The 24,532-nt window shown below is 36.1% G+C and overlaps 1 protein-coding gene across 1 annotated transcript; it reads right to left on the minus strand.

Moving 5' to 3' along the window:
• Positions 1-1,721: 1,721 nt before the first annotated feature.
• Positions 1,722-23,331, minus strand: LOC139780772 (uncharacterized). Its single transcript, XM_071719489.1, has 7 exons — positions 23,156-23,331; positions 22,723-22,997; positions 22,278-22,364; positions 6,616-6,804; positions 5,791-5,959; positions 3,805-3,991; positions 1,722-1,913 (listed from the first exon to the last, which is right to left on the minus strand). The coding sequence occupies exons 1-7, from the start codon at positions 23,329-23,331 to the stop codon at positions 1,722-1,724; spliced, it is 1,275 nt and encodes a 424-aa protein (XP_071575590.1).
• Positions 23,332-24,532: the final 1,201 nt, after the last annotated feature.

Raw genomic sequence — 24,532 nt, forward strand, 5'->3', positions numbered from 1 at the left:
TTCGATACCGTCCGTCATTTAAAAGATACAATACATTGTTGGAATTATACGGCTACATGTAGTCTGTGTTCCTGTTTTAAACAAGATGTGAGTCCTCGGCGCTAAAAAATATGTTTCATTTCCTTTAGATACTGGTTACTGTTGATAACATTCTTGCGTGTGTCGATACTTAACGTCCACCGGAGTGCATTTAATTATATGTACGACTTCTTCAGAGATTACTGCCAATGTATCGACTACTGTGATTAGTACGCCACCCCATATAGGAATCCTGAAACGTAACTTTCTCTTTCACAAACCTGCATATTTACGTGCGTTATTTACAATTATAAATTCATGGTAAAAAAAAGAGAGAAGAGAAATGAAGATAATAATCGAAGAGAGGTAACAAAATGCATAAAAAGTATGCAATTTAACGTAATAATATCTGCAAAATAAGTAAACGTAATTTGCAAACATACATACGTATATCACGCGGATTATGATCCATCTTTCGTATATTATATTCGTATATAATACTTTTTATTCTCCATGTATTTTGCATTTAGTTAGAATGGTTTTTTAGGTTCTTTTAAGTAGAGATTAAATGTATTCGACACCGAAGGGATTAATCGCGAGCTACGACGCTTTAAAATGTTCCATACTCCAAGGAATATTTTGTACATGTTAGCTTGCGCGTGTTAAAGATAAATATTTAGCAATCGTATCGGCCACTTACGCTTTGTTAGATAAGAGGTAAAGGGCAATAGCCGTTCCTATTACCTCTTGCATATCACTACCAATAATCGCTATTTCAATCATTATCCGACTCCTTTCATAATTTGGCAGTCCGGGTCCTTTCATAATTTGGTATGCAAAATCATCTGGAGCATGGATTGCTAGGCTCAGTGCATTCTTCATTACTTGTCGTTCCAAATTGCAGCGTTGTGTTAATACGTCTGTGTATAAACGGTTCACCTGTGTGCGTATATGTTTTTCCACATAAATGAATTTTGAACTTACATAAGCAAAAATATCTAAATGTTCTACTGATATACTTATGTGCGCTTATGTGCGAAAGATTCTTCTTTTTTAATTTCTAAAATTACAAGTTTTGGATGCTCTGTTTTGATTAACGTATATCCGCAAAGAAGCTCTTCCCCCATTTGTGTTAACGCAAAAGTTACAAAAGTAACCATCTTATTAACTTTTCCTTCATATAATACATCATAATGATTGAATTTGCAATAATCGTTGGGTATCGTTTTCCCAGAAAGTAATTTTCCTTCAATATCTATACAGGTTTCCATCTGAATATTGACAGATTGTTCCTGTTTTTAAATGTATCTGATTTGTTCCTATATTAGTTACTGCTTGATGAGAATTTAGACTAATAGTTATTATTCCTTGTACAACTACATTTTGCCATGTCCCATAGGGATCTGAATATTGTGATCCAAAATATTGTCCTATCTGTTGTTACTGATCCTGCAAAAGTAATTGGTCGAACGTTGTATGATTTACTTTTAACCCATTGTTAACATTACATTGTTAACATTTATAATAAGTGTTCCAGTTTTATGTATATTTTTACATTGATCAACCGTTATATCAATAATATATTCTGTTTGTGCATTAGTTACAGTCGCTATGTGTGAGTGCATTTCGCAGTAATAAATTGTTTTTGAAATCGAAATTTTACATTGAATTACATAGATTGTGTCAAATTTCGCAAGTTGTAATCATTGAATATTAGTTTCCTCTACATGTGGTTCTATTAACGGTATGTTACATTCTTCTATTTCCAATAACGAGACAGTCTTCACATTGAAGTTCGATGTTCCGCAGTCGTATCCGATGATTCCGTATATATGTTGAATGTTGAGAAGTAGAGTGATTATTGAGATTATCATCTTCATCAGGATCATCTTCATCTGTATTAATTATAATTTAAGAAAAAGGTTTATTAATTACTAAATAAGAAACAAGGGCCAACAATCGAGCAAAAACAAAGATGTCAATATAAAGTTAATTTAATAAACATACCTATATACAACGGAACGTTTCAACCGCACAGGGTCTTCTTCAGCCGTTATAAATTACAAAAATACATAGAGTCGCGCAAAGTGTAAAATTAACATGTTAAAAAGTAAAACAGTAAAAAATAAATAAAAGTAGCCGTTTCTCGAAAGCAAATGACAAAGCCATCTGGAGTCACATCTAACATGAGAGCATTAAATATTAAAAGTAAAATTGTATATAAGTAATAAAATTGTATATAAATAAATATCTGTGAATCTATTGTAAATTGTAAAATTATAAATATGAGAATGTCTAGAGTCAATTCGCAAATATGCAGTCAGTGATGAGTCCATGATCTATTATTCGTTGGTTGGCGAAAACAAACCAAGTCAGCAGTTAAAAAGGCAGAGAATCTTATGTCCATCAACGTTGTAGTCACGTATAAAAACGTTCTGAAATTCGATATCACGATAGTGGGAGGACGTCTATGTGGTTGTTAAAAATAATCTCCGTATGGACTTACATATTACAGAATTGAATCGTGGTCCGAAACTAAGTGCTCTCGTGATCGATGTTCACTCCTATACGTCTCAAATAATAATGACGCGCATTCACATTAGGTTAACCGCGAAGGTTAGTCTTCGCAATAATAAGAAATAGTTAGATGTCGGTGAGTTCGCTAAGAATACCGTTATATGACTCATCCAGATACTCTGTGTCCTTGTTCAAATTAATGCCACTTTTTTGTTCTTTAATATGTAGCATTTCCGAGACGAGTCTTTTATAATAGTTAGGTTCCGTATCCATTATTTTGACGTTGTCCCAATCAAAGGAATGATTCAATTCTTTAGTATGTTCGGAAATGACCGAGTGTCTGGATGGGTCCATTTTTATATTATTTTTATGTTCGTTAATTCTAGTTTTTAATTGCCGCTTTGTCTGTCCCACATATGAAGCCTCGCAATCTTTACATGCAACCTTATATACAACATTACTATTAGTGGCTATTGAGTTCTTGTCTTTTTGTGCTTTGATTATGCTACTTAATTTGTTAAGGCTTCTATAGCCAATTATGTGTTCCTTTTTATTGAATAATAATGTTGCTTTTTCAGATATGTTGTTGACAAATGGGATCACTATAAATTTCCTATTAACATCGCTCGAATCTATCGAGTTATTTACATTATTTCTAAGTTTACCATTAATCAGATTGTCGAGCCTGGTGTTAATTTTTTTAAAGATTAATTTGAGGGGATAACCGTTGTCCAGTAATATTTCGATAATCATTTCTAGATTATTCTTAGGATATATAGGGTGAGATAACAAAATTGCTCTGTCCACTAAACTGTAGATAGAGCCTATTTTATGGCAAATCGGATGATTTGAAAAATATGACAAGTATCTACCCGAGAACGTTTTCTTGTGAAACCAATCGATTTGTATGGCATTATCTACTACCTGCAGCGACAAATCTAAGAAACTAAGACAACGATTATTCTCATATTCTATAGTGAATTTTAGGCGCTCATGATAGCTGTTAAAAGTATCCAGGATACGATCAATCATGTTCAACGGCGCGGACATAAATATGTCATCAACATATCTGCGATAAATAGACAAACGTACATTTAAAGAATTTAACGTTTTTTGTTCCAAGTCTTGCATGACCACATCAGCAATTATTGGGGAAAGGGGTGATCCCATTGGTGATCCATGGGTTTGCTTGTATATAACGTTATTGAATGTGAAGAAAGTTGACAAAAGAACAAATTCTATCGCCATCAAAAATTCTTTTTTGGATACCTTCGTTCTTTTTTTGATGTGATCCCATCTATTGCTGATGCCCTCAAGTGCCAAACCTATGGGGACATTCGTGAAAAGCGAAACTACGTCCAACGACACCAACACTTCGTTGCTTAAAATCTTTTTGCCGGAGAGTTCGCTATACAAGTCAAAACTGTTGTTAACGTGACTGTCAGTCTTAGGTATGCTTTCAGAGATAATTTGGTGTAAATAGTTAGCAAAGCTATATAGTGCAGTATTAACGGAAGAGACGATAATTCTGAAAGGATAGTTTTCTTTATGGATTTTCGGAAGACCATAGGATTTAGGAAGGATTGAATCGCTCGAGCGGAGAAAATAAACTTCCTTTTGGGAAATGTATCCTCTCCTTACCCATGTTTTTAATAGGTTATTTAACTTGTTTTCAATAATTTTAGAAGGGTCTTTTTTTACAACGGAGTACGTACTAAGATCTTGCAACGCGTTTTCCATCTTCTGTATATATACATTTTTATTCATGGCAACCGTGACATTCCCCTTATCCGCTCGTGTAAAAATAATGTTCGGGTTCTCACGAACAAAGTGTTGAGAATGTTTGTGCATTGCAAGAATTTTATCGTTGGTGATATTTTTTGGTGGAGTGGTGTGTAGGAAACGATGGAACTGTGGGATAAAATTATTTCGTATCTTTATGAGATTACTTATGCTACACCGTTTCGAATTTCCTTCCACATCTTTAATAAATTCGTGAATGGCTTTCTTTTTATTCAAGCTGACTGGAAGGCAAAAGTTTCCACCTAATTGTAGAAGGTTTGTGACCTCTGGAGGGATAACCGTATCTGAAAGATTTATAAACCATTTGTCGTTCGTATGGCTCAAAGGATCAGATGTATTATTTATAAACTTTACGGGATCAATATAAGTTTTCACAAATGTTCTATTACTGTATCCCTCCGGAAATTTTTGTGCATAATGTATGTGACTTGAGTTGTTGTTATCGATGGCCCAATAGTATGCAATCGGTTTAGAACCTCTTTGTTTAAAACATCTTTAGAACATCTTTGTTTTTGCTCGATTGTTGGCCCTTGTTTCTTATTTATTGACATACGAGCGTTACTTTATTTATCTATTTATTAATTACTATTATTCTAAAAGTATATTATTCTATAAGATTAAAAATGTTGCGTGGTACACCTTTAATCTTATTTACATTTTTACTTTTCTGATTCTATTTGAATGAACAATTTTTGACTTTCCTTTAAAAAGGAGTTTAATATTTCCATTAGGTAAAATATCTGTTATTATATGTGGACCAGAATATTGGTCTCCTAATTTACCTTTCTTTGGTTCATTTAGAAGAAAAACTTGATCATTTATTTGAAAGGTTTTGTGGATTAATCCTTTTATCATAATAATATTTTGATTTCAATTTTGATGCAATCAAGCATTCTCGAGCCAATTCTTGTAGATCATGAATATTTGTCATTAACTGATATAAATAATCATCATATGTCTTTTCTTTTCCAATGTCATTAACAATTTCACTGGATGGTTGTCTGGCTGTTTTTCCAAATACCAACTCGTATGGAGTATATCCAGTGGATTCATGAGTGCTTGTATTATACGAAAAGGTAGCATATCCTAATAAATCATCCTATTCTGTAAATTTATTCACATATTGTTTTAAATATTCAACTAATATTAAATGTGACCTTTCCAAAGCTCCATTTGCTTGTGGATAAAAGGCAGTTGTTCTATATTGTTTAATTTTGAATTGTTTAGTAAATCTTTTCATTAAATTACTCATGAAATTTGTGTGCATGCGGTGCATGCCATGGAAATTTATAACGCCTCTATCCGAATATCTCGCGGAACTAATCTCCTGCTATTTTTCGCAATGCACGCATACCCTAGTAACTATCACCGATAGAAAACGATTAGAAACGGCTATATCTGTATCGTTTTTAATCCTAATATTCTTAATTCTAATATATGGAATTCACTTACGTATGAGGTGTATCCTCCCCCATCAGGATGTACTCTTCTCTCTTGGGGTTGCACCATCCGATCAGGTAAAAGAATAGATTTGCGCAAGGGGCTGCCCAAAATCCCTTCTTTGTCGTGATTGATTCGCTGTAGTACGGCGTCACTCTTGTGTGATCGCACGAAATCGTTTCTACAGAGGAAATTTTCAGTTTACCGTCGGCAGAAAAAATTTATCAATTTATCACGCTTATATGTATATACGCGCACGGTATGACATGAAAGCAAAATATCTTTAGCTGCAATATTGCATTTTGCCATTGCATCTTGCCCCTGCGACCAATTCTCACTCGTTACTTAGTAGGTATTGTGCTATTACTAGCATTACTAATCGTATATATCTCAAATAGACAATTTAATTTAAAGTCTCGATTCAACCAGCTTGGAACAATGTAAGTTGTTGCGTTGAACATCTTCGCGCTGTTTGTCTTGAGCTAGAAAAAGTAGTTTGCTATTCTCGCTGCATTGGCCTTCGCGTTTTTAATAATATTTTTGTCTGTCCTACGTATGAAGCGTCACAATCTTTACAAGGAATTTTGTAAACGACATTATTATGTGATCCTGTAGGAATTGCGTTAGATTTAAACTCAATAAACATTGGATAATAATAAGTGTATAATGAGTTATTTTTAACATCACTAAACGCACATGACCCAAACATACAATTTTTTTTAAAGCTAAACATCTTTGCGATGTTTGTTATGAGTTGGTAAAAGTAGTTCCATATATATATTCCCCCTGCATTGGCCTCGATTTGCGAATCATTAGTTGCCGATAATTCCTCTTTACCTATAGAAAAAGTGGCGCACCCGGCCTGACTGAAGCCACCGTTTACGTAGAAATCCGCGTGGCCATTGGGCCTCCATTGCCTCAAAATGCCGGCATTTGTATGAATCACATCCACAAAATAGGCATCTGTCTCGTCTAAATCCATTGAGCGGTTGCCGTTCATGGAGAAAAATATCGTCGGATCGAGGCCTGTATGCGCGAACAGAAACGCAAAGTATTCGATTAATGTCCGATTCTATGATGAATTATTAACCGTCAAGACGTAAAAGGTATTCAATACTTTGCTAGGAGATAAATAATTTTGAATCTTGTAATTTAATAAGTATGTTCTTCTTTTTGATTTTGTCTTAATCTCGGTGGGGTAATTATAGTTTCAGGCGAGTTAGCTGCTTTTCTCTTCTTGGTCTTCCTAGATTGGATTACCCAATCATATTGTCTCTTAGGAGCTTCGGATTTCTCCTTCCGTAGGGTTGTGAATTCTTCCTCATCCGTGTGGTAAGACCTCTCCTCCTGTTTCTCTAGGTTTGCAAGTCTAACCTCGAGGGATTTAATTCTGTTATGCAATGCTTGGTTTTCTTCAGTGAGTAGTGAGCATTTATTTCTAAAGTCCTCCAGCTTATTATACATCGTGTAGCTCCTGCAGTTTTGAGACTAACGTGTAATATTTTTATTAATTGTCGGGAACTCTCGTCAAATATAATATTCGGTAATTATGCAGTAATAGGGACCACCCTCCGATGACCTTGACCTTGACATATGTTGTCAAGGTCACCATCCTGAGTGACCTTCGGAAGGTTTAAGCCGTCGCTCGTTATTCGTTAAAAAGTTATTAACAAAAAAAGTTTGGAAAATATAGCAGTTATTTTAAGTATTGAGAGGCATTAACGATTAATATTGCGTCTTTTTTTTTAAGTAGAGAATATCTCGTTTTGCGTGAAAGTTGCTGCTTTACCAAAACACAACATTTAAAGCAGTAAATTGTTGATAAATTGAAGTCTTTTTGTTAAAGCAGAGAATACCTCGTTTCGCGTGAAAATCGCTACTTTACCAAAACACAACATTTAAAGCAGTAAATTGTTGATAAATTGAAGTACTTTTGTTAAAGCAGAGAATGACGAAATAGTTATTACTCGGAAAATATCCCGTAATACACTCATATATTTTAAGCTAGCTCTTCTAAACCAGCTAAAGCTTTCATATAAATAAAAGATGAACGATAACGATAATAACAATTTTATTGCTACAAATTATGAACGTTGCATCAAAATTTCGATTTAGATTATAAAAAGTGTTGATTAGAATAATGCAATTATGGATATTTAAATAAATGATGAATCTAGTTAATAATCTATGCTATTTCCCAATCCATATTACCACATTCTATTTTTGAACTTTCTATCGCGGCATCGTTAATTTTCAAGGTAAAAGAAACGTGATAATAGTTCAATATTAATTTTTCGTTTTAAATAATGTGACGTACGTTCGCAAATTCGAAATAGGTATAAATGTACGAAGTTTACGTGTTGGTACACACTTTGCAAGATATAGTCACGCGTATGAATGAAACAATGCGGCCATAAATGTAGAGGTATGCGCGTGAATCATCGATAGGGCAAAACCGTTTGCGGAATGGTAAGTACGGCCACCGTTTTGCTGTACACGCATCCGGTATCAGGTTCGAGCACGATATCAGCGGTCGATGCCAATGAACCGACATCGAATTCCGATTTCAATCGCCGGTCTCTGTGCGAGTAACGTTCGCTTTTTTGCAGAATGTTTCAATTGCAAAACGGTATATCGACACGCATTAAAATTATTTCTTGAGATCGATCGTTGTATACAGCGAGAAAAAAAAACAGGTTTATATAGACAAAGAACGCATTAAAATCATTTCCTGAGATCGATCGTTGTACATAACGACAAAAAACAGATTTATTTAAAACTTCGAATTTTAATCAACGTTAATTTTATATACAGGAATTATGTATGAATGAACCAATCGACTTCTCATGTTCAAGTAACTTTTAATTGGAAATAAAATTAATATAAGTATCAAAGAGAGAGAATCTTGTTAGAATATTTTTCAGATAAATTATTTTAAATATTTAATCAAAATTTGCTTTAATACAAAGCTGGCCCCGTAATGCAACGAACTTTCGAGGAAGTGCTATTTCGTGCATTCCATACATGCATATCATTATTGAGTTTCGTAATCGTGCGTTTTACAACAAACGGAAGTCCGCGCGCGAATCAAATTGCGTTCACCCGAATCCTGATGATCGTTTTACAGTTCTTTTGCGAGCTGGCTGTTAGGCAAATGCATGGTATTTACGACATAACGTAAGCACATGCTTTTTTTGCCAAATAGCAAATGTAGCACTTTGCATCAACCATATTTTTAGAATTAGAATACATATATGAACATAGTTTTTTAAAATTTTAATGACGTCTGTACTTTTTGTCCCGGGACGGTTTCACAATGTGCAAACTGACGAAATCATAGAATGCGCAAAATTCAACATAACGTCACCGATTCTTCGGGTTATTTATAGTGAAACTGAGGAATCGCGTTAGTCTCATCAAGTGAAACTGTAAGAGCAACACGATGTTTTCGCATCGAGGATTAGTGAGTAAACTTTTCTGATATATATATTTTACTTGAAGACTCATAAAAATATTAAATAAATGTAAAATATATATATCCAGAAGTTGAACTTCTGGAATTAGAACTTTTTAATAATAAAGCCATATGTTATCAGCGTTAGACAAAATTCTGTAGAAATTAATACAATAAAATATTTATTTCTCTTTTGTATTTTTTCTCTAAATCGATTTTTACGGAATGCGGTGTTGTACGCAAAACGAAAATGTGGCAAATGAAGATCCCACTCCCTATAATCTTTCTCGATGAAAGTTACTATCATGGTCTTCAACACCCGATTGACCCTTTCCATGCAATTTTCGTTCTCTAAATATGGGTTCCACCCAATAACGTTTTTTGCAATTTCCCTTTTTCTTTTTCTTTATTACGTTAATCAAAAATGCTATTAGTATTTTTTTTTCATTTCATGTTTTCTGATTATTTCATTGCATTGGTTTAACCAAATCTGATGTTTAGTAAGTGACATTTTTATAACCTTTACACTCACCAACACTCACTGACTTTGACACTGAAATGTCTTTTCATTCTGCTGAGATATTTTTGGTCACGTGATGTCTTCTGACGCTGAAATAGAGCGTCGAGCGTCAGCATGAAAAGGCACCTTTATGGATAGATCAGTCATTATGTCTTTTATTTCACGGAGGAGCAGAGTTTCTTTCCGTAAGGGCATCCTGTCTTGTGGTTCTTTTTGGTTGTTCCATTATCTTTTGAGTAGGTTGAGGCATGTGACGGGGTCTTTTCCTTGCCTTTGGTCTGTCTGGATCCTCATCGTCGTCATCGTCCTCATCGTCCTCATCGTCTTTCTCCTGGTAGAGCCCTATGTCTCCTCCTGATGGTAATGGGAGGTTCTCCGCATCCATGGGGTCAGGGGGTTCATAGCTTGCACCCGCTTTAGTGATCATCTCTTCAGATGCGGGTTGTCTCAGGCTTAGAGAGGAGCTTGTACTTCGCGAACTTTCGCTCATCTTTGATTTTGATTTGTTGGTCTATGTCCGCGGGCGTATATCCGATGTCGGTACGCCGTCCGACATTTATCGGCGCCCGCGATTTTATTTTCGACACTCGCGAATGTCGCTCGCAATCTTTTCCGTCGCTCGCGAATTTTATTTCCGGCGCTCGCAATTTCAAATTGGATCGGACTTACATTAACGCAGCGCTTCGCATGGTGTCAGCTTTCTCGGTCGTTGGCCGCTGTGCTTGGCTGCTTGGTTGCTCGGCTGCTCGAGCGGCTCGGGCTGGCGAGTCCGTGCGTGTATTACTCGCGACCTACCCGCAAGTCAGGGTATTCGAAGTAACCAAGACAAGTGTATCCATTAAAGTGTCTTTATTAAAAAGTATTAAAAAGAAATATGGAGTGTTGTCCTTTCCTCGCGCATTGACGGACCCCAGTGCCGTTACGACCGACCTGATCCTCGTGCGGCACAACAAAACTGGTATAATACGATATATATATATTTCCGTTGAAAATTAGAGGTCTCCGTTGCAGAGCCAGAATTAATCCCAGGTTTTATTGAATTTAAACCCGGATTCTTGAAAGCAGTGGTTTCGGCATGATTCGGCGACGACAGCTATAAAAGTCGAGTCACGAGATTTCATATGTACTTTTCTTTTATAAGAATAGATCATATTCTTTTCGATAAATATTCTCCCATTGATGCTATGAATAGTAGTTTTATCTCATTGATGAAAAGACCGTAATAGTAAAGTAAACATGGATATAATAAATAATAATTTTTTTTTAAATAAAGAAAAACGGAAAATAGAAAGAAAGTTTAAAAGAAAAAAGTAAAGATATTAAAAAATAAATAAAAAATACGTTTATCTTTAATAAAGAATGTGGTTACACAAACGGGTATATTTTATTTTTTAATTTTTGGTTTTTTATAAAAAACCATCACTTGTAAATCCTGTTAGTTTAGAATCAATTGAGAGCTTTCATACAAGAGGGATGTAAATCAAGAAAACTCCGTTTTGAGGATAATAAAATAACTTCTTAATATTAACTGTCAAATTACTAAAATAAAAGCATGCTATAAAATTTGTTTCGTTTTTTTTTCTAAAACTTATAAATTTTTGCAATAAATAAAAATATTTTAATATATTGCAAAAAGTGTAAAAAAAAAATTTTATTTAATGATACTTACATCCTATAGCAACAGTAGTTTTGGGGGAAAAAATGGAAATAAATCATATTATTTATGTCACTTTAAAATAAAAATTTATTACAAAAAGCAATTACAATATAAATATTATTTAAATATCAAGATCAGAGTCGTTATTGGCGCTTGTATCAACATCTTTATGGGCTTCTTCCGTGTAAAAAAGCGTTTTTCTTTTTTTGGAGACGTATCGCAAGAATGTAAGACAGTTCTTACATCTTTCTGTTTTTTTTTTTTTTTTTTTTTTTTTTATTGCATTTGGCTCCAGTTTACAGTGCCCCAACTCTGAAATAGCTTTTTAGCATTCAGAGGATATGCTTTAAGCAGTAGACCATTGTAATCCTCCCATACTTGAATGCTGTTGGAGGAATATTTCAACTGCACAGCCTTGGAGTACTTCGTGCGCTTGTCGCGCCGAACTACTTTAAGTAGAAGTTTCTCCAAATCCATAATGATCTCAGCACCATTTGCTATTATAAATAGCATGTTCCGTGAGATCTTAATCTTGATTATGTACTGTTTCATAATCATATGGAGAATCATAATCGTCGTTATTTATGGCGGCCGCTATCTTGCTGATGTTTGTTCACTGCTTAAAGGCACTGAGGGTCCGCTCAAAGGCACTGCTCAAAGAAACTGACAATGAGAGTCAAGCTACAAAAATTGAAAAACGCTTTTGGCGAGCTTTTTTAACGCACTTTTCGCTGCCAATCAAATTTATAAGGTATTAACTTTAAGGTTTACTGATCTTCTTTTTTGCAACAAAAGAAAATAGAGATGTAAGTCGATTTACATTTCTTTTGTATGGAAATCCTCAATTATTAAATCGTTTTATTAAATATATTTTTTGTAGCTACTTTTTTTCTTAAGAATTATTCTATCCGTGTTTGTATTTATTTTTTAACAAGATAGATATATATCTTGATAATGGATATATATCTTCATTACATACGGGAGAAAAAGATGTATCTCTCCTAATAATGGAAGAATATTTTTTCTCGCGAATATATATTGAAAAATTGCATAATTTGCATTCATGAAGAATGGTGTTTGTTTCACTGCCGAAATGACCGCTGTCGAGAGACAATCCGAAAGATCCGAGATTCGTTCCTTCCTGCAGTTGGGGTTCTTAGTATTCAATGGGTAATGATATATGTATGTATGATTTTATCCTTATCGACGGGAATTGTTTCTCGTTGATTTGGTAATATTTCCGTTGAAAATTAGAGGTCCCCCCCTTTGCAGAACCAGAATTAATCTCAGATTTTATTTAATCAATTTGACTCGGATTCCCGAAAGCAGTGGTTTCGGCATGACTCGGCGATGACAGCTATAAAAATCTAGTCGCGAGATTTAATATGTTATAAGAAAGATCTTATCCTTTTCAATAAATATTCTCCCATTGACGCTACCAATGATAATTCCATCTGACTGACGAAAAGGCAGTAATAAAGTAAACATGGATATAATAATTCTTTTTAAAATAAAGAAGGATGAAAAGTAGAAAAAAATAAAAAAGAAAAAAAGGTTTAAAAGAAAAAAAAAGATATTTAAAAAAATGAAAAATTATATTTTGTATTCGTCAAAGAATACGATTACAAACCCTATACTTTATTTTTTAACTTTTATTTTCTGTTTATAAAAACCATCTCCGGCATTGTAAAATCTTGCCGGAAAATCAATTATTAAATATATTCTTTTGTAGCCACTTTTTTGGAGAATTATTCTATGTTTGTATTTATTTTTTTAACCAGACAGATATATATCTTGATAATGGATATATATTATCTTCATTACGAGAGAAAAAGATGTATCTCTCCTAATAATGGAAGAATATTTCCTCCCGCGAATTATATTGAAAAATTGCATAATTTGCATTTATGAAGAACGGTGATTGTCGTTGTTGTTTCACTGCCGAAATGATCGTTGTCGGGAGACAATCCGGAAGATCCGGGATTCGTTCCTTCCTGCAGTGGGGTTCTTAGTATTCAATGGATAATGACATTATGTAATATATAAAAAAATAACTTCCTCCGCCAGTATTAAAAAACCAAAATCTTTCCTTTATTCTCAACAAACTGGCAAAAATATAAATAATGTGCATTACGTTTCGGCTCTAGGTTTGAGCCTTTCTCAAGTGCAGTCTAAAAATTAGGAACGTAGCGTTGTGTAATACAATAAATAAATAATAATCATTAAATTAGAGAGCAATACCTAATCGTTAGAATTGACTCGTCATGTGGTACTCAAAAGACATCCTTGTGTTTATGGGAATGTTCCAACATGGTCATAACCCACTCGGCATGTTATGTTGCTGAAATATTGAAATATTCGGAAATGGTGCAGAAATATTTCGTTAACATTTCATTTGTAACTATGCATCTGAAATATTTCAGAAATGTACCTGCATCATGTTTTTTATAATATTGCATTAACAATATTTCTGAAATCTTTCAGAAAGTTGTTTACAATATTTGTAAGTTTCTGTAATATTGCAAAAAAATGTAGCAGATGCAATATTTCAGAAATATTTCTGAAACATTATAAAAGTAATATTACGTTTGCAGTGCACGAATAATATTTCTGTAACATATCAAACGCAACATTGCATTTAAAATATTTCTGAAAAATTTCTGAAAGATTGCGTAGGTAATGAAAAATTGAATTGCAGGCAGTGAATTTCTACAATATTGCAGAAGAAATATTGCAGATGTAATGGTTCAGAAACATTTCTCTAATAAATGATAAACTATTATTACGTTTACATTGCACGCGTTATATTTTTAAATGCTTCACATACAACAGTGGATTTGTAATATTTCCGAAAAGTTGCTGACAGACTTTAGAACTTATAAAAAATTAAATTTATTATTATATAATTATTGCATTTTATTGCATTTTGTTTCTTTTATTAGGAATTTTCTGATATTCCAAATTTTGTCATATGGCATTTTTAATATAAAATATAAAATATTTAATAATATTTAATATAAAATAATATTCGACGCTGACTGGCAAAAAAGATTTATTCGTATATCTGTATTGTTAATATTGTTATGCGATAGCTTTATGCTCACCAAAATAAGCAAGTATAAGAAAGAAAGAAGCGTCAGAGTCAGAGGATCACCACTACCCTGTTCGATCATCGATGTCAAGCAACAAGGCGCCGGTATACTACTTGGAAGGGTGACCGGCTGAGAGAGCGGATTTCTTCGGACAAATGCGCGGCGGCTATACGCACATGGCTTAATATATTTTTTTTGTTCCGGTAACAAAATATTTCATTTTTCACATATCAACAAATAGTTTTTGCGTCAGTAACAAAATTTTGTTTGCTAATACAAAACATTTTTCTCAGTGTAAAATGTATTTGAAATATCTCTGAAGTGTTTCTGCAATATTTCGTAGATATATTTCAGAAATATTTCAGAAATATTGCCGAAATCTTTCAGCAAAGTTGCATTTGAAATAATTGTGCCGATTGAAACATTGCAGAAATGTTGCAGAAACGGTCGTGAAATATTTCTGAAATATTGATGAAAGGTGTAATATTTCAAATGGAATTTTGCAGAAATGTTTCTGAAATATTACATGCCGAGTGGGAAAGTACAACTGTAGACAATTACTTATATAGAAATGTTGTGCCCCTTATTGGGACACCGGGGTTCCTTCAATCCACGGGGAGGCGAGATGGAATTAAAGACACTTTTTGATTTGAATAAAATGATACTTTAATAACTTTAGTTTGGTTAATTGCGCGAAATGCCCGTCACTGCCTCTAACTCCAATCTGTCCTGGCTTCTCCTTCTCGTTCTCTTTTATTCCCTCGTTCGTCCTTCGCGAGTGCGAGAAACGGCTGTCCATGTGCGCGACGGTCTCGTCATTACCTTCCGCGGCTTCTTTGGCCCCGTCTTTATTCGGTCATTATTCGCGTACGTGCACGCGAGCGAGGACAAGAAACGATCCGCGAGTGCGAGAAACGGATATTCTCTACGAGTGATTATCGAGTTCATCAAAGGAACTCGCCCCGAATCTCTGTGATCGTGTCGCGTTCGCGCTCGGGGTCTGCCTCGCGAACAAGATTCTCCGTTCGACAGCAACGTACGACAGCACGTACACGGATACGTGTCTCGTGTGTCGTCCTGAAATATTTTGCTGACGCAACGTTTTGTCTTTTGTGCATTTCATTTTAACATTTATAACGAACGAAGAAGATTGGTAAGTTTATTACAATAATACGTAATTAGTAGATGTGTAAACTATTAAAAAAGGAATAAAATCGAGTGAGAATCTGTACAAATTTAATGTCACTCTGGTCTTCGTTTCTGCTGAGTTGGTTAGTAGGATGTAGGTCGGTCGCGCAATTCGTCAATTTTGCTGACTGGGCTTTCGCGTTTAATACATTGTTATAATACTTTATTTCTTAATCATAAGTCCTATTTCTTAATTGAGGCCGCAACAGAAACAATATGTGGTATAAATATTCTCGTCTTTAGTTGAAAGATATAACTAACATTAACATTTTTCTGGTTGTGGTTACTCTGGCATTATATAAAGCTGAATAACTTTTATAATTGCAAATGGATGAATAATGATGAATTTGGCATATGTCGTTCCGTGCCGTGAAATGCATCTCAGGGCCGGCACCGGGATCCGTCAATCCGCAGGGAACAAGGACAACACTCGCGAGATTTCTTAATACTTGCTTTTTTATGAATAAAGTTGATTCTTAGTTACACTCGTTTCGGATTATTCAAGTACCCTGACTTGCGGGTAGATCGCGATAACATTCATGCACAGGTCGCGGTACGCGGTTCGATTTAGACTGCCCCCGGTTGATTTCGGACGTCGCCAAGCGTTCGCCCGTACGTAATGTCTAATGGACCATTACTGCGTACGCGTCGGGCTCTGTCGTTTAAGCGTTCAAAATTTGCGGCCTCTAGTCGGTTCGTACGATCTTGCACATCGCGTATCGCGTGTAAGAGTTCGTCGGAGCGTTCGAAACTTGCGGCCTCTATTCGATTTACGCGATCCTGTACGTCACGTAAAGCGTTTAAGAATTAACTCCAATTGTTTGCTTATGCATAAAATTGGTGACAGAATTTCTACTATATATATATATATATATATATATATATTGTAGACTTGATTTTATCATGCAGTTATTCACGACTTAATTACTAGATTTACTGACTTCAATTTATATAGCTACATTGCTCATCCATATATATCATAATGATAGTTTAGTTTTAGAGTTTAGAATTAATGAGTAGTTTAATTTATGGAATCATCTTATTGTACAGATTAAATTATTTAATAAAAATTAATTATGATTATTAAATTATTTAAGATTCTTGGTGAAATAATAATTAGTCATGAGAAGATATGGCACCAAGTGGTGTGGAGTAGGCAACATGACCAATTGGTCATTCTTGCTAGGAGAAAGGGGTGATATCTATTTGTCGTAATTAGATTTCCTTTATATAAAGGATAGAGGGGATAGAAAATCGGGTTTCAATAACGGATACTGATATTTTTAAAATAAATAATAAATATTGAGAATTGAGATTTGAGAATTAAGAATTGAGACTCTCCTTACGCGCACTCACGGCTTGCCCGCCCCCATTCCCCCGATCAAGCTACTCGATCCACCCGACACGGGGAGAGGGCTGAAGCAAACACGCGAGTGCCGCGTGTCGCAACCGCGTACACGGAGACGAAAGTCGGGTACGAACTCGATTCAAACTCCGATTCCTAACACTCTGCGTATCGGCCGATGTGTCTGAATGTTCGTCACTTACGGTTGGGTGCAGTCTTAGTATGTCACTTTCGTTATAGTTATTGTTTTCGTTTCGGTTTCGTTATTAATAGCGTTATTGGCGTTAATTCGGGGACCGTTATTTTCGTCTAAAAGACTAGTGTCTAAAAAGGCAAATTCGCGCTCTAGTATGACGTTAAGATGTAATTCTAATACTGGCGAGTCTTTGTCCGCGTAATCTAAGCTACATTGCACGGTTTCTGCAATGTCGCGAACGGCTTCCTCTACTATTCGTACGAGACTTATTGGGTTGATTCTAGGTGTTCGTCGCGCTGGCGCGCTTTCGGCTCTATGTAGCCACGACGTTTATTATATAAATATGTATGATATAAATGTGTCGAAGTAAGTCAAATTTGTAAGTTCTCGACTTTACTTTTGTATACCTTTGCCACTACCACCCGTACTGCGAGTACAGTCGTCCCTCTTTGAAGCAGGTAAACTGAAGCCAATTAAAGTAAAACGCGCCGAGGATATTGGCCACATTGGTATTGAGATTCTATAAACATCTGCGTAATTTGTTGTCGCAATCGCAATGCGAGGTAGTATATTGTGAATTATTGCATATGCCATATATGCATTGTTTCGGCGCTATCGTGAATGAGCAGTAGTCGTGTTTCCTGCAACAAGCATCCTCCGCCGAAAAATAGCCCAAATCGTAGTAATAATTGGTCATGTTTCCTACTCCACACCACTTGGTGCCTGGATATATTAAACTAAAGCCGCGCGCTTGATTCTGAAAAAAGGATTGTTGTAGTTGTAGAAATTTTTATCTATCGATTATCCCACACACATAAATTATCTTTCGGGAGAAAAAAACTTCAGGAGAAAGCCTTTTAAAAGAAATTAATCCTTCGTTTTTTTCTCTTTTTTTTTTAATATCATATGATATTTTGTATCATAGCCCACGCAACAATCCGACGTCCTTTGGACGTCCAAACGACGTCCCGTTTGTCATGCATGGATATCCACATGACGTACCGAACATGTTCCGAAGACGTCCAGTAGACGCTTTTTGTACGTACAATGTATGAAATCTCAACTTGAGAGTTTAATACTCCTACGGGTGCTCTGCCAATAAAGGGATATTGATTGCACTTTCACAATTTAAATGTTGATTAAGGATTGCCATATTTTCTCTTTGAAAGAAAACAAAAAAATATATATAAAGAATAATAATCCTTGTTTTTGTAGCATATGCTAAAATGCATTATAATATCGTATATTTAAAATTATTGTTCCTCCGTGAAAAGGTCACTTTTTTTCATAGGGGCGCAGTGTGGTCTAGCTGTAAAGTGCAAACTTATAACCCCGAGAAATCGGGTTCGGGTCCCCTTTGGTCATAGTTGGAATTTTGAAAGAGAGTGGGACTCTCGTTCGGAGAAATTTATTTCCGTCTTTTGGAGGAGAGACATTAAGCTGGGAACTGCTACGTGTGATTTGGGTTAAAAGAGGAGACAGACCATGTTTGTATACTTCGTGTATATACATATACAATATACATACCTTCTATCGTGTTGCTCTGGTTTAACAATCATGTTAAACAAACTTTTTTCAATTTCATTATAATCAATATGATAGTACCGATCATACTCTAGGAAAAATGGAGTATTTAATTTATTATTGGACATTATTTCTCTTTTAATGGATTTGATTAAAGAATCCATTTTTTCAGGTTGGACCATCTGAAGATGGAGATTACGTGTAAAGTTTTCACGTATTTAGGATTTTAGGCAACCTTCTTCTTAAAATGAGTTATGGCTTATTATATTAAAATGGGATACAACATTTATTTACAATTTGCTGTTATAAAAAAATGCCATTGTTTACTTACAATAATATTTATTTGGATTCTGTACTTTGTGTATATGTACTTCTTATATACATACTATACCAAGGGATAGAATTTGTAATATAGCACTTTTTCTTTCGGGTGAGAAACGAATTCAAATACAATTCACGTAGTACACACGCAAAGTGAGTTTGTCCCTCAAGCTGCATTTGCAACTCTCGCGTACATATAATTTAATACTTGACATGTTATCCACTTTTAAGTAGAAAATATCATCTGTAAAATAAACTTATGTTAATGAAAAGAATAATATTATTTTTCAAAGATTACATTGTTACTTATTGTCTGTATCACTCCAGAATATTTATTACATTCTTGACACATAAATGTGGGAACATATAACTTGCTATTTTTACATATCCTTTTATTTCGACCTGTTCGACGGACGGCATCTTCACGACGTGCACGCGAAAAGAGAGCGAAGGAGTCAAGGAGAACCGAGAAGAAAAACGCCGAAACAGAAACGTCAGAACGTCACTCTCTCGAGCGGTAGCGGCTGGTGGCGGCGACCTAACCCAACGTGAACCCAACCCTTTCGTCACTGTTCGTCACGACTGGTTTGCCACTTCCGGGCGCAGGATCCGTCGCTTCCTGTCGTCTCTCGTTCGATCTGGTTCGATCTGTCGAGAGTGTCGAGTCGGTCGCGTCGGTGTCGCCAGTGTTGTTGTTGACTTTAGGCACGCGTATTCGCCAGGATTGAGGATCGGACAGATCGAATCCGCGGCCACGTGGGTCAACGCGTCCCGTTGAACAGAGCGGCGCCGAGCACGTTCTTCCTCTCGCACGCCGATTTGTCCGTCGGCTATATTCGCTCGCGCGTTGTGCAAGACGGGGGTGTCCAAATATAAATAAGTTTCGCAACACTCCGGGAAGGAAAGGAAACGCGATGTTGACTCCACGCTTCGAGATCACGCAGACCGACGAGAAGGTGACGATAATCATCCACGCTCCCTACGCGAATATCAAAGACGCGGAGGCATCCGTCGACGGGACGGACTTCCGCTTTTATTTTACCCTTTTAATCCAATTGTTCACACTTGCTGTCATGTCTATATCGGGATGTCCAAAACATTTCCATAGACCAGAAAGTTCTAGACGCATCTGGACGTCAATATCACTGCAAATTGGCTTTGTGAGCAGCTTATAGAATCGTGTGTGGCAAAAATTAACTAGTTCTTTCTAAAGGATTTGGAGGAGTTCAGGTTTACACTCCGTATCCTTAAGAATACATGCGATAGTAATAGAAGGCCACATCTTGAATACTTTATAAGCAGGCCTTCCGTGACAAGCTAGGAGCTCCCTCCCTGCAGACAAGACATCCATAACAACCTCATGAAAATTGATAGAAGGATATTTATGTGGGTAGATAAGACTGTGTACAGGCAGGCATCAAACCATGAATTAATCATATCTCTTAAACATACAATATGCGCATGTGTAATCAACCAGCATGATTTGGAGTTTTGCCAGATGAGATGAAGATTACCATACGCATCACAGGTGTATTTCCCTAATTGGTAAGATTGGTGGAACTCCACACTAAAGGTTATTTTCTTTATGACTTTATCTAAATTCCTCTTGCACTTGTACAACAGGGTTAGATCCCCATCCGGAACGCAAGGCAATGTTAACTCATCATCTGTGTAATCAAGAAGTGAGACTCTCAATGCGTGTTGAGCTACTCTTTATGGCGGTTGTTAATGGGGTAATGGCCTCATTTGTATGGGCGAAGTTCTGCCAGCAACCTGCACACCAGGGCAGAAAATCTACACCACCAAGAATTTTAACTACTCTAGAATCAAGCTTTTCTAAGAGGTCCCTTTTTAGAGCATGAGGGTTTGCTCTGTTTTCTAACATGTAGTCTATTTCGAATGTTAGAAGCGCAGAAGATAGATGTCTATCTTTTCTAAAGATCGGATGTCTTATTTGCTCAAATGTACGTGTATATTTAAACGTATGTGACATATGTGAATTTAAACACGCACTCGTTTTTTCGTATATCTTTCAGTACGGGGCCACTAACATTTTTATTTTGGTTTTTGTTGGGAGATTTGTTTGCGGGGAATCTTTTTTTGCATATGCACGTCATATAAGTGAACTTCCCGAATCGATAGATTGTCAACCCATAGCATCTGTAAAATGCAGAAATTACATATCCTTTTATTTCCACCTATTCTCTTTTTGTGAAGTAATTCTCATGTTTATAATTTGTTATTTGGATTTCTAGTTTATAAATACCATCAGTTATGGAACCGTAACCGTATGTTTTAAAATTATTCAAAAATGTACGTGTATATTTAAACGTATGTGATAGATGTGAATTTAAACACGCATTCATTTTTTCGTACATCTTTCAGTGCGGAGCCACTAAAATTTTTGTTTTGGTTTTTGTTGGGAGATCTGATTGCGGGGAATTTGCACATGCACCATGAATCGGTAGGTTGTCTATCCACAGCATTTATAAAGTGCAGAAAAACACGGGTTAATTTTATAAATTAATTTTATACATATAATTTACACTTCACTCGCGAATCCAAATTATCGTACGTACCCTATCGACGGGATACATTATTTTAATAATATGTTTTGGGCCATTTTTTGAATAATAGAGATGATGACGAACAAACGCAAAGACGGTTTTTAATACTGAATGGCAAAGGACTGTGCAAGAGCTCATTATAGGGGTATAATTTAATTAGATGGTTATACTCCGGGATGAAATCAGATAGTCTGGAGTTAGAGACAGTGACAGGCATTTCATGCGAATAACCTTTGTAAAACAAAGCAATTATTAAAGTCTATCTTTTATTTAACTTGTCGTGTACATTGTTTCGTTTTCCCCCTGGAATCAAAGAACCCCGTGTCCCACAAAAAAGGGACACAATAAAAGGTATTCATTGCTTGGAGATAAATAATTTCGAATCTTGTAATTTAATAAGTATGTTCTTCTTTTTGATTTTGTATTAATGTCACTCTTTGCATTGTTTTAGAAATAAAACAGCACAAAAACATTTGTTGAGTAAACAATATAATATATAAAAAAATTATTATATAATAGTCTATTCTATTAGATTGATATGATAGTGTATCGTTATTACTATAACGATAAAAGGCTCGTGTTACGTCTGGACGGTTAAATTGCGAGACGGCGATCGGCTGCATACGAGCAATTACCCGTAATTCTCCCGAGTTTGTCATTGGGCAAGTAATTTGCGATGAGTCCACCGATATGCGCACCTACGCTGTATCCGAGCACGTGGACATTTAAATTTTTTTTCTTTTGATTTTTCTTTCTATCTTCCGAGTCCACGAAACTATCTTTAATTCCGATAACGAACGAGACTCTAGCCTGCTAAATAGGCGTACCTTTTGGTATCTCGAAGGTCCCCGGCTTCGGCCGGCGGGTTTTTACTACCAACATACAAACAAATCTTCTTAGAGGGACAGGCGGCTTCTAGCCGCACGAGATTGAGCAATAACCCTGCATCTGTTTTTGTAGTTATTTCTTCTTGTGCTGCGTCGTATTGCGACAGCATATTATAATATTCTAGTCTCCGCTCCTGGACTCGCTCATCGGTGAAATTATATACAACTTCTCGCATGAACAACAGGTTTAAATTGTTCTCCACCCTCGTGCCCCGTGGGTGATCTCTCAAGTAATTCACCAGCTGAGCAATGTATTTGGAGCAAAAGTCCGGGCCCCATGAGATCTGCGAGAGACAGGGCTCGCGTACCAACAAACCGTAATTCACGATTATAATATTGTAATTGACTAACTTCACCACTCTTCGACCGGTGGTGACATCCACAGAAACCTGCAGGGGCAAGATAGGCACCCACGTGCCAGAGCGGCCTCCCTTCTCATAGGGGGGTGGGGGCGATAAGGGCCCCGCACTCGAACGCGCCACAGAGATCCTTCCGCGTGAGCCTCAGACCGAAACCTTCCACCGCCTCCATACTGTGGAAACCCTTGACACAAAATTATGATGTCACAAACTTATGTCACATCACACTCCATTATTTTTAATATTAATATTAATATGCACATTTACCTGCTGCTCCCGCATCGCTGCTCCCACGCACTGAATTTTTCCAGCGCACTGAATTCTTCCCACGCATTGAATTCTTCCCACGCATTGAATTCTTCCCACGCACTGAATTCTTCCATCGAATTCAGTCGATCGGATTGTTCCATATTCTCAAGTTGCTCGCTTGCTTGCTTGAGCATACTATGATTTTAACGCTCTTCTTCGTCGTTTTCTTCTATCACTTTTTCTCTTTTCTCTATCATTTCTTCCTCTTCTACTTCTACGTCACAGAGACGTGACATCCCTTAGACGTTGAGTCTCAATTGTAAGCTATTTGCTTATCTCGAGCTCTTCAAAGGATGTGACAATTGTAGGTCATAAATTATAGCAGTCTGTCATCGGCGCTCAATTCTATAACATTTGTATGGCTCTTTCATGAATAATTATCGGCCGGATGTACCTCCATAGAAAAAAAAAACAAAGAATTTGTCCGTCCCTGTTTTTAACCATCATGTTGAGAGATACCCCCACCAACCATAGTATATCTACACATCGGATGAAGCAATCTCAAAATCTCAGGTACTTGCACTCGTGCGTTCGTGCGTAAAAGTCTCGTGCTGCGCGCGTACTTGACGTGCCTCGCTTTCCGAGATATTCGGTCTCTAATTCGCGTTTCAATTTCTCGAAGCTTTGAATATCTCGCGTATCGAAATCGGTCATGGCTTTCCCTTTGAATTTGGTATATAGAATGGCCTCTAGCAGCATTGATTCGTCCGCGGGATGATCAGCTAAAGTTGAAAGGAAAGAAAGGAGATTAAAAAGTGGAAGAGTAGAAGGATGTGATTTTAACATTCAAAATTATTTTTATTTTCTTATCTAAAAGATAGAAAAAAGGGGGGACGAAATTTTTAAACGTGTAGGGAATGGTCACGGATTATTAAGAATGTCAGAAGTGTATTTAATGTTCTTACATGTCACTTTATTCAAGACAATTATATAACGCAGGAACGATGCTCCGCCTCGCAGGTCGACTCCTCGGATCGCTCGGTGTCCGGGTCCAGGATCGTATTCTTGGCGTTCAGATTACTCCGCTGGCTGAGAGGACTCTGACTCTGCTCAGCAATTAGCGTTCTTATATAATATTCATAATGTCTCGGTTTGTTCGTCTTATTTGAATTCGTCAACAGTGACTAACAAGGAAACCTCACGAACTCGAAAATTCTGATTTTAATAAAACTTCCCACATGTAGGGGAAGTAAAGAGATGAATTTAGATATTTTTTGTAGCTGCCCAAAAACGGTTTTAAGGGGTGAAACCACTCCTCATATGTGGAGCGGTTTTTACTTTTCTCGATATATCTCGAAAAATATTTGAGATATCAAAAAATGTTTCTTATAAAAG

Source organism: Temnothorax nylanderi, unplaced genomic scaffold (assembly GCF_030848795.1).
Source record: "Temnothorax nylanderi isolate EJ_2023f unplaced genomic scaffold, tnyl_v1.0 TNYL_tig0297_pilon, whole genome shotgun sequence".
Lineage (NCBI taxonomy): Eukaryota > Metazoa > Arthropoda > Insecta > Hymenoptera > Formicidae > Temnothorax > Temnothorax nylanderi.

Coding starts and splice junctions, on each gene's coding strand:
- LOC139780772 (XM_071719489.1), bottom strand. CDS start 23,331: ATGCTCAAGCAAGCAAGCGAGCAACTTGAGAATATGGAACAATCCGAT. Junction 22,365..22,722: donor GGGCACGAGGGTGGAGAACA/ATTTAAACCTGT, acceptor AAAATTTAAATG/TCCACGTGCTCGGATACAGC. Junction 6,805..22,277: donor CAAACTCGGGAGAATTACGG/GTAATTGCTCGT, acceptor TCGCGCATACAG/GCCTCGATCCGACGATATTT.